At 34.8% G+C, this 14,434-nt stretch overlaps 1 protein-coding gene across 6 annotated transcripts in view; it reads right to left on the bottom strand.

Annotated features, from left to right (window-relative positions):
* The window catches only part of MARCHF7 (membrane associated ring-CH-type finger 7), a 45,257-nt gene that overhangs the window by 2,049 nt on the left and 28,774 nt on the right, over positions 1 to 14,434 (bottom strand). For 3 of the 6 annotated variants that reach the window (XR_014264632.1, XR_014264633.1, XR_014264634.1), the window contains 5 exons: positions 11,862 to 12,031; positions 6,336 to 6,445; positions 3,282 to 3,395; positions 1,746 to 1,794; positions 1,033 to 1,218 (listed from right to left, as the gene is read on the bottom strand). Coding sequence is in view for 3 of the 6 variants with exons in the window: in XM_082465002.1 (XP_082321128.1) it covers positions 1,746 to 1,794; positions 3,282 to 3,395; positions 6,336 to 6,445; positions 11,862 to 12,031 (443 nt within the window). In the remaining 3 variants the exon portion in view is untranslated. The remainder of the gene's footprint in view (positions 1 to 1,032; positions 1,219 to 1,745; positions 1,795 to 3,281; positions 3,396 to 6,335; positions 6,446 to 11,861; positions 12,032 to 14,434) is intronic. The other 3 variants (XM_082465002.1, XM_082465001.1, XM_082465003.1) reach the window with 2 other exon arrangements.

The following is a 14,434-nucleotide window of genomic DNA, read 5'->3' as shown; positions in this document are numbered from 1 at the left end:
CCTATTATCAAGGGCAGAAAGGTTAAATGTACACTCTTCTTGTATTTAATACTGTACAATTTAAGTGCAACCAGAAAATGGAATCAACAAGAAAAAATTATGCAACACGTACAGATGAAACTTCAATCTCCATATATTTACCTTGCAGAAATTTAAAATCCATTTTAAATAAATATCAAGCATATACTTAGCTCATGAAGAGTAAATCCTATGCTTAACTTTTATGCAATATCATGGAGAAATGTCAAACTAAATAAAATAGCTTTTCAGAGAATTTCTCATGTTTTCTATTGGATTAACTCTACAGAAGAAAATTCAGTCAGAACCAATTTTCAGAATGTATTAATACTCTAGCACTTAGGAGTTAACTTGTAGCACCCACATCTTTCACTCTCAGTTGAGTCTGGGTATATATTTCAACTTCACCTTTTCCCTCTCGTTCACATGTTGGGAGTAGACCCTCCTATATGTTTAGAAAACTAAATTCTAAATGAGAATGTTAGTTGAAAACAAACAAGCAATCTGGGGAAAATGTACACTGCAACAAATTACTCTCATCACATTTGACAAAGTATCAATTATAATTTACAAAAGAGAGATCTTTGTATTAGCCAACATGATGGATCTGAACTAAGAAGGTATGAAGGAAAAAAAGATTTACACTAAATGAAGTCCCACTTTATTATATCATTTGATTCCTTTATATACCATTTCCACACATACTAAAGTTGTGAAAATGCATTACCTCGTTGTACCTCTAATCCTTTTAAAACTTTAAAAAAACCTTACTTCAAAGGATGCTAAGCTTTCTCTAAAGGTAAAAATATTATGCACATTACAGGTTAACAGTCCAAGTATTTTGAAGATGAGTATAGAAGATAATCAATTGGAGAATACATATATAAAAACACTTCAAAGAGTGTACTGGAATCTGATCATGGGATGCCAGTTGCTTTGGGTGAAAAAGCACAATAGGTAGGGTAATCTTGGATTCCCAGGAACTGTTCCAGAGCCACCAATATCTGTGCCCACCTGGTATGAAGCACCCTGGAGGTTGTAGGACTTTGAGAAGAGGGTAAGCTGTGCAGATGCCTGTAAAGATTTGGGCATTAAGTGCCTTCACATAGGAGCCCAGGCAGAAGTCCTAAAGCTGGAACGTGATCTTAAGAGATTGGAGCTGCTGGCGGAGCTGGCTGCCTATTAAAGGTCCATGAGGACCTGAACAAGGAGCAAAAAAAAAAAAACAAAAAAAAAACAAAAAAACTATGGCTGCTGTTAGGGACTCAGAATTAGGACTCTTTCACCACTATATTCCTAGAACTATATATTAACCCAGGGAACACCTTTTATGATCTAACAAAGCTAAAGAACAAGTAAAATTTCACACACAAAAAATCTAAAGAAGTGTGTTTTGATTAGTAAACATGTCTTCTTTTAAAAAAGTGTTAACATTAAAAGTGTTAAAATTAAGGTGATTAAATATATATTTTTATTTTAAATAAAATACTGATGGTTAAAATAACACCCTTCCATACATTAAAATTAATTTAATTTTTAAAAAATAGGCTCTTAAAAAACTAGTGTCAGTTGCCCACCCATCTTTCCCAAATCAATTATTCTGGTATTATTAAGCCTATAAATGAAGCTCTAATTTGGTAAAAGAGTATATATACTTAGGTTTTGCTCTGTGGGTTTAGTTTGCAAAAGTAAATTCAACAAGTCTGGGGAGGGGAAATTCCACCTACTTTCGAGATCTTCCATATGTGCCTGAAGAGTTCTTGCAAGGTTAATAAACTAGAAACAATGCAGAAAGAAATACAGTAGTTTAAATGTAGCAAATGGATCTAAAGAGAGAATCAGTATAAGAGATTCATTTCTACTTAAAAGTCAAACATAATTTTAAGCCTTTAAATAGGGGGTTTTTCTCCCCCCACATCAAAACTTACAAGCTTAAGGATATGATTTTTTTAATGTCTTACATAATCATTATTGCGATGTAAAAATCATATATTAATCACGTAGAAATTGGGAGCAGATATAATATAATATTCTATGAATACCGCTGTCTTCTTGCATTGATATAATACTTCCAAAAACTATGGAGAAAAAAAATTAAACCTCTGCAATTTGGACCCAAGTGAATTTTAGTGGTCAATTAAAAAAATAAATCAGTATTTTCCTGCCTAGAAGTATTGCATTTGACTCTGTACTTTTAAAAAAATCATAAAAGTGACTTCCACTTTAATATTAACTTGTGTATACCTCTTACAAAGGCATGAATTCAACACATCTTATTATATACTTTATATGGTTCGTTCACTCTGAAGAGATTAAAGTTGCCTGTTTAGAAATCAAGAGCTCTTTGCTCAAATTCTGAAAGCTCTTGATAGTTCGTTCTCTTTTCTCTGAATGATAATAATCTGTCAACTGGCTCACAGGAATAATGTTTACATGATTACAGAAAAATGTTCTACCCATATACACTGAATTGGTTATTTGATAATTTTCAAAACATAATAGAAACATTATACCTCACCATAAACTCTACTAAATTTTCATCACCAAGAGAACATCTATATAAAAAATAGTTTGAAGGATATGTTTATGAACACATTTCAAGATATTAGGTGTTCAGAATGCTACTGTAATGAGATATAGACTCTAGTCCCTGCTACATAAAATGGGCAAGGCAGTAGAGTATAAATTTCCATAACAGTACCTTTTAATTAAAAATACCTAACAAACAGCTAGCTTAAGTGTTAAATTAAGGCAATAGTGTATAGACAAAATGCCAAATAGTCCAGATCTTAAGTAGTTTGAAATATGGAGGCTTAAAAACTACTACACTGGTAATCTTTTACAAGACAGTAACAAATAAATTGAAGTTAATTTCCCATACTCTTTCAGTTTTTGGAGTTCAACTTCAGGTTTCTAAGTTAAAATACTGAGTCTTGTTTTTGTTTTTTAATTAAAAAGAGCATTTTCCTTAGTACTTCCAATTCTGTCCCTGTTTTTCACTGAAATATATTCCAATCACCTTCAAGAGCTAGAAAATTACTTCTTTTTCTAAAACAGCTTTATGAGAAAATTAGGCTGCTTGATACAGAGGTAAGCCAGACAGCAATTTCTGTTAAATCTACAGTATCTTTAATTTTAAGAAAGATTTTAATATAAGAACTCCCCAAAGGAAATAGACTGTGAACATATAGAACAATCTGCTTTCCAAAGCAAACACTTGTTGCATCACATCCACCCTTTTCCCCTGCTCCAAGGTTACTTACTCGGACACGTGTGCTTGGTTCATTCGTATTTCCCATCATATCAGAAAAGCTTTGTTCGCACAAGTGCAATAACACAACTAGGTAGAGACCAGAGCTGATAAACTCATACTCAGCCTTCAACAGGGAAGCAAACGAGAAAAAGAAGAATATGGAGAATGAAAAATTAATAGACAAGAGACTGACATCCAAAGTATACTGAGAAACTAAGGAAATGTATTCATATCCAGTCTTAGTAAGAGATACAGCACCATCTATTAAACCAAGAAATAAAAAGTCACCCTCCATAATTTCATAATTTTACTAATGCTATAAGGTGTACAAATAGGTGTGTGAATATCCTCTTTATTTTCATACAGTCTTCTTTTATGTAATTTATATAAAAGTGGGACTTTTAACTCACTTGATGGTAGAATGAATGCTCTGGTTCTATCAAGTTATAAAGCACCTAACAGATTTTATTAATACAAATGGCTATAAATGTTTACTTAATTATCATTTCATCTATAGCTAAATCAATAAATTATACAATTAAAACCTAGTCAAATGGGTCAAGTGTTTATTACATAATATAATTAACTTTAAGGTAACAGTAAGTATAAAAATGAATAAAGGTAATAGAGTAACAGTTCTTCATATCATTCACATAGAAATTTATAGTGGGTAAAACCTGTCCTTTGGTTCAAAATTGTTGTTTTGAAGCTAATAATACAAGTCATGAATATAGTGTTATTAAAAATCTAATCTATCCTGTAATTTTTATACAGTGAACTACCTGTAAGTTGTACCATTTTTGGTAATTAACTCATCTGAAGTTAAGAACTATACGTTCTTAGTAACAACTTCAGCAAGTAACTGGTTATCAGATCCCACAGAGCATTCAAGAAATTTGAAATTGACTTATTAAAACTTTCTTTAAATCTTCGCTTACTTTTCTTATTTTTAACTTAAAAGGAAATAAATTTATGTCCTGAACATTTTTTTTTTAAATTTTAATGTTTATCACCTTGAAAAAAATGAAGCTACTGGATAATGAGGAAATAAACTGCATTAAACTAATCATTTAATTGAGAGTAGTTCTTGGGCCCCCAGAATCCAAGATTCACACAGAGCAAAGAAGTTAAAGCCAGGAAGCTTAATCAAGGCTGTCACTGCTTTTACAATGACTCCACCTAATATTTCCTCACACTTAAATTATTTAAGATTGTGGGTCATTAAATCCTTGGAGAACCATGAAAACATTCCTGGTTGAATCGAAATGCCAAAGAACCACCTTTAAGAGACATGATGGAGCACCTAGAGAAGGAAGAATGGCAGAAGAAAACCATCCTTTGAAACCTACTCTCATTTTGAGAAGATGAAAAAAAAATTTTTTCTTTCCATCATTCTATTTTTACATACTCTTTTCCCCGTTCTTTAAAATACCAATGCTCAGCTGTCTAGAGAGACTCCTTAGGGATTTAAGACAATTCCTTGCTGAAAACACTATTCTCTTTGGACAAGTGGCTCATTAAAGAATAGAGTAATAATTAGTATGAATAGTATCTATGCTACATCAATTGCCTTAATGGTTCATTAATTATATCAGTGATTCTTAACCTGGATCTAAGTAATCAGCTTCAAAGGATCTGGGAATCCCTTAAATCATATACAAATATTGTGTCTTTGTATATTTTGTTAGGAGTGTGATTTTAATCAGATTTTCAAAGGGTATTCATTATTCCCACATTTTAAAAGTAAAGGGTATCCATAAAAGATCATGTTGCTTGATTCCATTTATACGAAATATCCATAATGGATAAATCCAGAGACAGAAGGCAGTTGGTGGTTGCCGAAGGAAGGGGGGACAGGGAGCAACTGGTTAAGGGGTACAGGATTTTCTTTAGGAGAGATGAAAGTATCTTGGAAGTAGATGGCAGTGGTGGTTGCACAACATCGCAAATATACCCAATTGTTCACTTTAAAATGATTTTTATGTTTATGTGAACTTTACCTCTATCAAAAAAAGGGGGGTGTCCACTACTCCTTAATTTAAAGTGCTTTTCAAGCATTCATGCATTCTCCCACCATCATATCTCTTTTTATAACAAATATGCTAAGCACACTTGGAGAGTACGGCTCTTGAGTCATCCTTGTAATCTCCTTTAACATCTTTTTTCCCCCAGAATTTTCCTTTAGGAGGAAGAAAAGGGGGAAAATATTGAACTCTTCATTCTAACTATCTAAGCATCTCAAAAAATTTTTTTAATTTAAAGCTTCAAGAAACAAAAATTAGTGACCAAATCAATTATTAGGAGAATAGTTATCAATAATACCAAAAACTATGAGAAATGAGAAGAAAATATTTGAAAAAAAATTTAATAAGATCAGATTATTCATTATATGAATGGACTATAATGACACAAATACTAAAAGAAAGAGGTTTATAAACAATGTGAACTTGGAATTAAAGATTTCTTAAGTAAGTTGTTCATCATAAAGTTGGAGGTAGGAATGAGGAGAGTGGAGAGAACCAGGATAGTAGAAGAACATGGGGGCAGATAGGCACATAAAAAGCTATTCCTAACATAAAAAAAAAGGAAGGGAGGAAGGGAGGGACGGAGGGATGGAGGAAGGGAGGGACGGAGGGACGGAGGGAGGAAGGAAGGAAGGAAGGAAGGAAGGAAGGAAGGAAGGAAGGAAGGAAGGAAGAGGATGAAGATCCAGGGCTTGGTGTTTCAATCATGTTCCAGGACTAAGAGGTATTCACAACTGAGACAGCTCTTAGCATGCCTATTTGGGGACCACTTAGTAAGCCTTTATTTTCACGTTTATTTAGGAACCATATAATAAATTTTACCTTAATAATTTAGAACCTGCGACTTGCTTTTTTGCCTTTCACTTTCAAAAAGTTATAGGAAAGTAAAGAAAAATTATAAAATTATACCTAATGCAGTAAAAGAAAATGTTATTATTTTAATGCAGGTTTTCTGACCATGATTTAATCTTTTCTTCAAGAGTTGTCCTTTAAGCACAGAATAGACACTTACCAAGGTAAATTAGGCAAAATATACTAACTTGTTCATTTGCATGAGCTCTATGTAGTTCATGAATATCAAAATCCTCCAGGTTAAGCTGCAACTTCTCTTTACAGAGTTCACAGGTGGTTACAGCCTCTAGCGAAGAACCTGGTAAAAAATTACAAGTAAAGCTTAATTTTGCAGGGTCTCCACAAAACATTTTTCCTTGTAGGTTTAAGCTTAGAACACAGAAAACTGAAAGGAAGGCAGGGAGGAAGAGATAGCAGGGAGACTGTGCTACGACCATAAACCAGTAATGTCTCCTAAAATATCAATCAGTAACACCTGATGTGCATGTCAAGTCCTACTCTGTGGTACCTAAGCCTCCACCCATTTTCCCCCCCAGATGCTCATACATTTTGATATGGGAAGCTGACAATGGAATGTTAGTTATCTGTACCTCCTACTTCCTCCTTAAGTACTCTGGCAAGATGCCAAGAAAACATGGTATCTAAAACAACTAGTTACATATACTCAGGCTAGTATCTTTAATGTGACGACATATACTAAGACCTTCTGTGGTCGAAGAAATGTGTCTTCCCTGCAGCACAGAAGGCAAAAAAAGGGATCCACCTTTGTTCAGATAAAAACAGCTCCCCTCTGCCATGAAAAGAATGAAGTCCTTATACATGCTACAACTGCTAAGTAAAATAAGGCACAAATAAGATACAAAAAGGACAAATGTTGTATGATTTCACTTATAAGAAATATGTAGAATAAGCAAATTCATAGAGAAAGTAGATCAGAAGTTACCAGGGGCTGGGGAGGAGGGGGAGAAGGGTGTTAGTGCTTAATGGGTATAAAATTTCTGTTTAGGGTGACTTAAAAGTTTTGTAAACAAGTAGTGGTGATGGTCACAAAACATTCGGAATCTACTTAATGTCACTGAATTATACACTTAATAATGGTTAAAAGGGCAAATTTCATGTTATATCAATATATATTTTACCACAATTAAATAAAATTCCATCTGTCCTGTAGGCACTCAACACTTGGTTACTCCTAAGCTTCTGGCTCCAATTAAGTAGGTCTTGTCTACTTAAATTAAGTAGGTCTTGTCTACTTAAATATATAGCCATTTTCCCCCTTGTGTTTATTTTTAGACAGGGTTTTAAAATGAAAAAAGGTACTAAAAATTAGAGCAAGTCATGTGCATAAACAAGATAAAGATTTAGATTCAATTTAACTAACATTTACGGAGTGCTTGTTATGTGCCAAAATAGATTAGAAGTTCTGGAGATTCAAGGATAAGTCCATAGTGTTATGACCTGATGGAGAATATAAAGAATGTGAAACTTTAGAAGGCTTTCTCTTATCAGACATTTATTCTCTGATTCAGAAGCAGGAAAAATGTGATGGTCATAAAATATGGACACTGGATATCATTAAAACAAAGTCTTTCACATCTTAGGGTTTCATTTTTCTCTTCTACGGAACAAGTGACCTACAGAAGTTGCTCAAAAAGGTCATATGCAGATGGGAGGAACCCATTTATCCCTACAATCTTTAATCCAGGATTCTGTCCTTTACATCCCACCTCATTGAGTAGGCCCTGACTGCATTTGCCTAAACTTGTACTAGACGTATTCTATTCATCTTTGAACATCCTGTAGAGTTTCAACAGTCCATATATAGTAGCTGCCTAATAAATGTTTAAATGAATCTCTACCAGAGAATCACCTACCAGATGGGGTCTTTATGAAAATACGAGAAAGCCTTGTGGAAACTAAAAGGAAGGTTCAGTTCTTGAGATCTTAACATTCATTTGACCATGAATACTTATTATTACCTTTAAAACCTATTTAATTGAGTACTTACTATGAGTCCAATACTGTGAGAAACTATTCATAAACATCATCTCATTTGACCTTAACAACAAGCTATCAATTTTATTCATGACGGAATTGAGGCTCAACCCCAGACCTACTTAAAAATGTTTAGGAATGGATCTGAGGCATCTATGTTTTTAAAAACTCCAATGGGTAATATTTTGATCAGCAACCAGGGTTCAGAACCAATGTTAAAAGAGACTTACTCAAAATCCTATAGTTAAGTGTTGGAGTCAATATTCCAACCTAAGCATGTCTAACTCCAAAAATCCAATGTTCTTAGACAATATATTGTATTATCTGTTTTCCTGCCTACATAATACTAACAATCCAATTGCAAGTGTAACAGAAGGTGAGTCAAGTTGTTTTTCATTTTGGTGATACCGAACATTTCTGGACCCTTGCTAGGTGTCAAGAACCATGCTGAGCACTCATTTTATCTTAATAACACCCCAGGGTGATGACTAATAAAGCCTATGAGGCTGTCATAACACTATACAGCCAAGAAGAGGCTGCTACAGGTAAGACAGCCCATCGCACAGGTTTGGGATCAGGTTAGTTTAGAAGAAAAGATAACCCCCTACACCCCAAGGACGCCTTTGCTAACCTTGCAGCAGGAAAAAATTTCCCACTACCTTCGTAATCTCCAGTTTGAATAGGTTACTCAAACTCCTCCAACAGATTATTAACATTAAAATTAATACCATCATACCTCACAACCTGTTTGCCTATGCCACCCAGCTATCACCATCAGACTGTCATTTTCACACAATTATGTACATTTACTACTCTGATCTAATTTCCCACCCTACTAGTCACATTTCACTAGGTCCTCTGGTACTCATGGTCCAACATTAAATTCCTCTTAACCAATCTCCTTTATGAATTATCTCTTCAACTTCAAGCCTGAACCACAGTGCTTCACAAACTGATACATACTCTTCTGCAGCCATTTTTTTCCCCACAACACTTTGTACCTCAGGACCAAGAAATAGGGATAGATGCCCCCTCCCCACACCTATTGCTGTTTTGAAACTCTAAGTCCCTCCTCATTCATTAATGACTTTAGCACGTCTCTTCTTTACCCAACTTATTTCTTGGCTATTTCAACAGCCACATAAGACCACATTTGATTCCGACTTCCTCAACATCCTTGCTTCCAATATTACCCTTCCTCACGGTATGGTCATACCGTTGACCCTGTCATTGCAGTGTACTGCACTACTCCTAAAATCTGTATTTTAAGCATCCTCTCCTGTGCACCTACAACTTTTCATCATTTTAGCTCACCTACTCTGGCAATTCTCTTCAATGTCACTGAGATTCAAAGACACTGACCCTACCACTTCTCACTATCCACTTCCTAATGTTCTTACTCCCTTCCTTATTTTGTCTAATTTCTAGGCTCACCACAACTACAGCCTTACAAACACCCTTAACTCCCTTCATCATATTTGCCTGGCAAAGGTCCCAACCCCATCGAACTCAAATCCTCATCTGTATCCAAGTATCTGAAAACTGCTTCTAAAAAAAAATGTACACGTATCCCAATCCCACTTTTAAATCATATTCATGGCCACAGATTTTTATGGACACTAGTACTACCTGAAAACCCTGAAAGCATTTTAGAATGTTATTTTCCCCACACATGAAAATCTCTTAACCTATCCCCTCATCAGCTAAAGACCTTACTAAGAAAACAGAAGCAATTATATAGGAATTCAAGCACCTTCTCACCAAAGCAACAAACTGATCAATAATCCATATCTACACTAGCTTTCTAGAGATGAAGTACCCTTTTTCCTATTAAAGGCTAACTACTCAACTTGTGCTCTGGATCCCATCTTTCCTTTCCCTTTTCATAATTTTTTTTCTCTCCATTGTATCTCTTGTTAAAATAAAAAATGCCCTCAAATTTCTACCTCGAAACAAGAACAAAACAAAAACATGTACCATGACCCCATATAACTCTCCAATTCCTACCCTGTATCTCCAATCTTGACAGTGAAGCTTATTGTAAGAGGGCGTCTATGCCGCTGCTTCCCCAGTCTTACTCAGCTCAATTTAATCATACAAAGACACCTCCCCAGCACTGAAGTCACCAAGGTCATCCATGCTACCAAATCCAGCTGTCATTTCTTTGTTCTTATCTCTTTGTTCTGATTTCTTTGCAGTACCTGACAGGGTTGGTTACACCCTCTTAAAACATTTTCTTCTTTTGGCTTGCACAACACGACATTTTCTCAGTTTTCTTCATACCAGACTGAGGCTGCTCCTCAAATCTCCTTCTCTGTTCCCACTAAGCATTTGGGTGCCTCAGGGCTCTGCCCTGGGCTCATTTTTTTAATATCTGCTCTTGCTCAAGTGACCTTATTTAATCTCAAATCTTAAAATATTATGTGCTCATGATTCCTAAAACTGTTATTTTCTGCACTAAAACCCCTGAAACATCGCGCCTGTCTTGCTAACTGCCCATAACCATTTCCATATGGTTATTTAATAAACAGTTCAAATACAACATTTCTAAAACAGAACTCTCGGTTTCCTCTCCCAAATTTATTCTATTCTCAGTCTTCTTTATTTTCAGTCAATGGCCCCACCATTTATTTAGTTGCTCAAGGCAAAAATATGAGCTTCTCTAAGTGTTCTTTCTCCTTCACTCCACCACATCCAATCCACTGGCGAGTCTTATAGAATCTACCTCCAAAACATACCAGAATCCATCATCCATTTCTACCACCACCACCACCATCACCACCTCTTGTAAAGATAGATTCCTGGTTGGTCACCACAATAGATTCCCGGTTGACCTCCCTGCTTCTACTCCTGTCACACTAAAATACACTCTTCACAGAGCAGCCAAAATATAAATAAGATCATTTCACTCCCCTGACCTTCAGTGGCTTCCCACGACACTTACATAAAAATCTAAGCTTCTGACATTAACTTTCAAAGTCCTAAATGAGCTAGCCTCTGCTAATCTCTCTTACCTCATCACCCCTCTCCTTTCCCACTAATTATACTCCAGCCATGCTGGGCCTTCATTCAATTCCTCAAACACACCTAAGTCATTCCCACCTTAAAGTCTCTGTACTAGCTGTTCTGTGTGCTGGAATGCTTTTCCTCTCATTCTAGAATAGCTAGCTCCTCTTCATTCAAGTATAAATGTCCTCACCTCAACAAGGCATTCCTTTAACACGTAATCCCACCACGAGAGCAAGTGCCTTGTCTGTCTTGCTCTCTATATCCCACATCTAGAACAATGCCTGGCTCCATAACAGGCACTTAATAAACAATGACTCCCTACAGTAATTTTACTGCTGCATAACAACATGAGAGACAATAAATCTTTCTCAAGGACACATAGTTGGTAAACAGTAAGAATATTTCTTTGATTCAAAAATATCTTGCATGATGTAAGCGTCACCAACAATAACAAACTACAGTTGCACTATACATGTATGGGAGTAGATTGTTCAGTAAATGAAATATAAGAAACACTATTATATGTTAAATTTATGAAGCAAGACTAATGCTCTTCAATGCTTTTGCTTCAAAAAATGATTGACGCTTTTGATAAGAGTATAAATTTGACAATCAATAAATTATAACCAGATTTGTTAATTAAAATGCATACATACGTGCATCTCTTGGAAAAACTGTGAAAACAAAATACACAAAAGGGTAAATCTTACCAGAGTTAATTTTGGCCTGTAACCATTTTTTCATACACTCTTGGTGGACATACTGCAAACTTCCTGTGCACTTGCATGGCTCTATCAGCAAGTTAGAGGATGATGCAGCTGCCATCTGACAAATTCTACATAAATCACCTTCTTCTTCTTCAGAGTCCTCTAAAAGGAGGCTGGAAAAGAAGGTACATTTCCTAAACAGAGCTATCAAAACCATCCTGGTTGGTCATTTCCAGTCATACATAATCCCAAACAATATCATGGTCTCTCTGGGTAGAAAAAAGGCAAACAACAACAATAATAAACAGGAACTTCTAAGAAAAACTGTATCAATAAGAATAAAAATTATAATAAATATTTTAAAGGTAAATGAAGTAGGCTATCCTATTACTTATCTTCAAACAGTTTAAGTAATTTTGTCTTTTGTACCACAGTTTATTTTTTTTTAATTTTATTTATTTTTTATACATCAGGTTCTTATTAGTTATCTATTTTATACATATTAGTGTATATATGTCAATCCCAGTTTCCCAATTCATCCCACCGCCACCACACCCGCCCCTGCTACCACAGTTTAAACTCCATATTTTTCACAATCAATTTGTAAGTTTCACTAAGATTTTAATTTCTGCAGTACCATAGACTACTTCAATTCCAGCAGTATAAAGATAATGTACTTATATACCCATCACTTTTGTCCCTGCAAAACTTTTTTTTTTTTTTTTTTAATATTTATTTGGCTGCACCGGGTCTTAGTTGCAGCATGCGGGGTCTTTTAGTTGTGGCATGCGGGCTCTTAGTTGCAGCATGCGGGGTCTTTTAGTTGTGGCATGTGGGATCTAGTTCCCCGACCGGGATCGAACCTGGGCCCCCTGCGTAGGGAGCACGGAGTCTTAACTACTGGACTACCAGGGAAGTCCCTGTCCCCCCAAAACTTTTAAGACAACTTTGATGAATTAAACAAATATTGACTTGTGATTTTTCAATTTACATGTTAGCAGAGCCACATATGTTTAAACTGATAAGCTTTTTGTATTAAATCATTAATTTAAAAAACCAAAAGAAGAGATTTAAAAATTTTTCATTTTCCCCACCCCAGCAATGTTATTAAATCATCCTGATTTCTACAAGGGTAGGCTTTTAAAGTGTGGAGCAGTTTCCATTAACCTATATCCTCTATTTCACAGGCCAACATGTACTGCTTAATTTAAATGCAGAATGAGCACTGTAAGACAAGTAGTTTTTTAAATTAAAATCCCTATTGCCTTAGTCCACTGCTGACATGAAAAAGGTACTCAGTAAATTGATGATACAGAATGCTAAACTGTTATTGAAATATAACCTGGATTATATGGGTTCCAAATGAGTTTAGCAAAAGATGTGTGGAAAGAGGAACAGGTGTACTTTTAGGTGACTTTCATGCCTAGGATTAACCAGAGATACAACCTCAAGCATTAATGTTTATGTTTTACCTTTAGATATAACTTTCTTTGGTTGATGGTTTTTACTTTGGGAGACTCAATTTTTTTACACTTTCATTCATTTAATTGTAAAGTATCTTATAATCCTCATTTTTAAGCAAAATATGTAATAAAGGAACGCACACACATATAAACTCTATCAAAATAACCAACAAATGCTGCTTTTTAAACTATCTAACCAGACAGGGTGGTGCTGGCTTAATTAGTTTCTCTTTGGAAATCACTAAATTAATTTTTTGCCCTACTTACACTACTGCACTCAAATTAATCTAACTTTGAGCACAAGAAATATAATAGTTACTACATTACTCAGTAGACAGCTTGCAATTAGAGGGAGCTCCTGTAATAACACTAAAGCTAACACTACCAGGGCAGAGTAAATCTTTCTACAAGAAAGGAAAAAGAACAAATTTTAAAAGAAGAGAACAGTCACATGGTAACAATTTGTCCTATATAAGGAAAAGTGGGAAGATACGAGTCAATGTTCAATATCTCAGAAAGCATGCGAAGCTCCCTTTATTCCCCAGAGTAAGATTTGAATGTATTTCCTCTTAAAGACCAAAAAACCCTAAAATGATAGTAACAACTATGCTCCCCCAAAATTCCATTACATGGGGCCTTGATGAACAAGAAAAAACAAAAACACCCAACGACTTTAGCTTTACATAAGTCTTTTCTTCTTACAAGTATATTTTACATGTACTATCCTATCCCATTTTATCATAAAACTAATTTTAGTAGATGGAAAAACTAAGTAACTACACTTACATGACAAAATAATTAAGTTGGAGTGAAAATCTCAGATCTTTCATCTTTTTCCCAAAAATTTTTAAGCAAACTAAACTCTACAAAAGATTTCACATGAATAAAAAGATTCTATCCCTTACTTCAAGGTAAATTTAGAAGCTAGATTTCTTCTATTTTAGCACATGTCACACTAATAAATATGTGGTTAACCGTTAAAAAACAAAACAAAACATTCTAAGTCCTGAATTTAAACTGATATCTCTGTCAAATAGTCACAATATATAAAGAATATTCAGTATACATTTGGACTTCAAAAACGAAATTTAAAAATTTGTGTAAATGATTTTA

The sequence above is a fragment of the Balaenoptera physalus genome, assembly GCF_965194825.1.
Source record: "Balaenoptera physalus genome assembly, chromosome: 6".
In the NCBI taxonomy this organism is placed as follows: Eukaryota; Metazoa; Chordata; class Mammalia; order Artiodactyla; family Balaenopteridae; genus Balaenoptera; species Balaenoptera physalus.
Note: the sequence above shows the minus strand (reverse complement) of the source record. Positions and strands in the feature narration are given on the sequence as shown.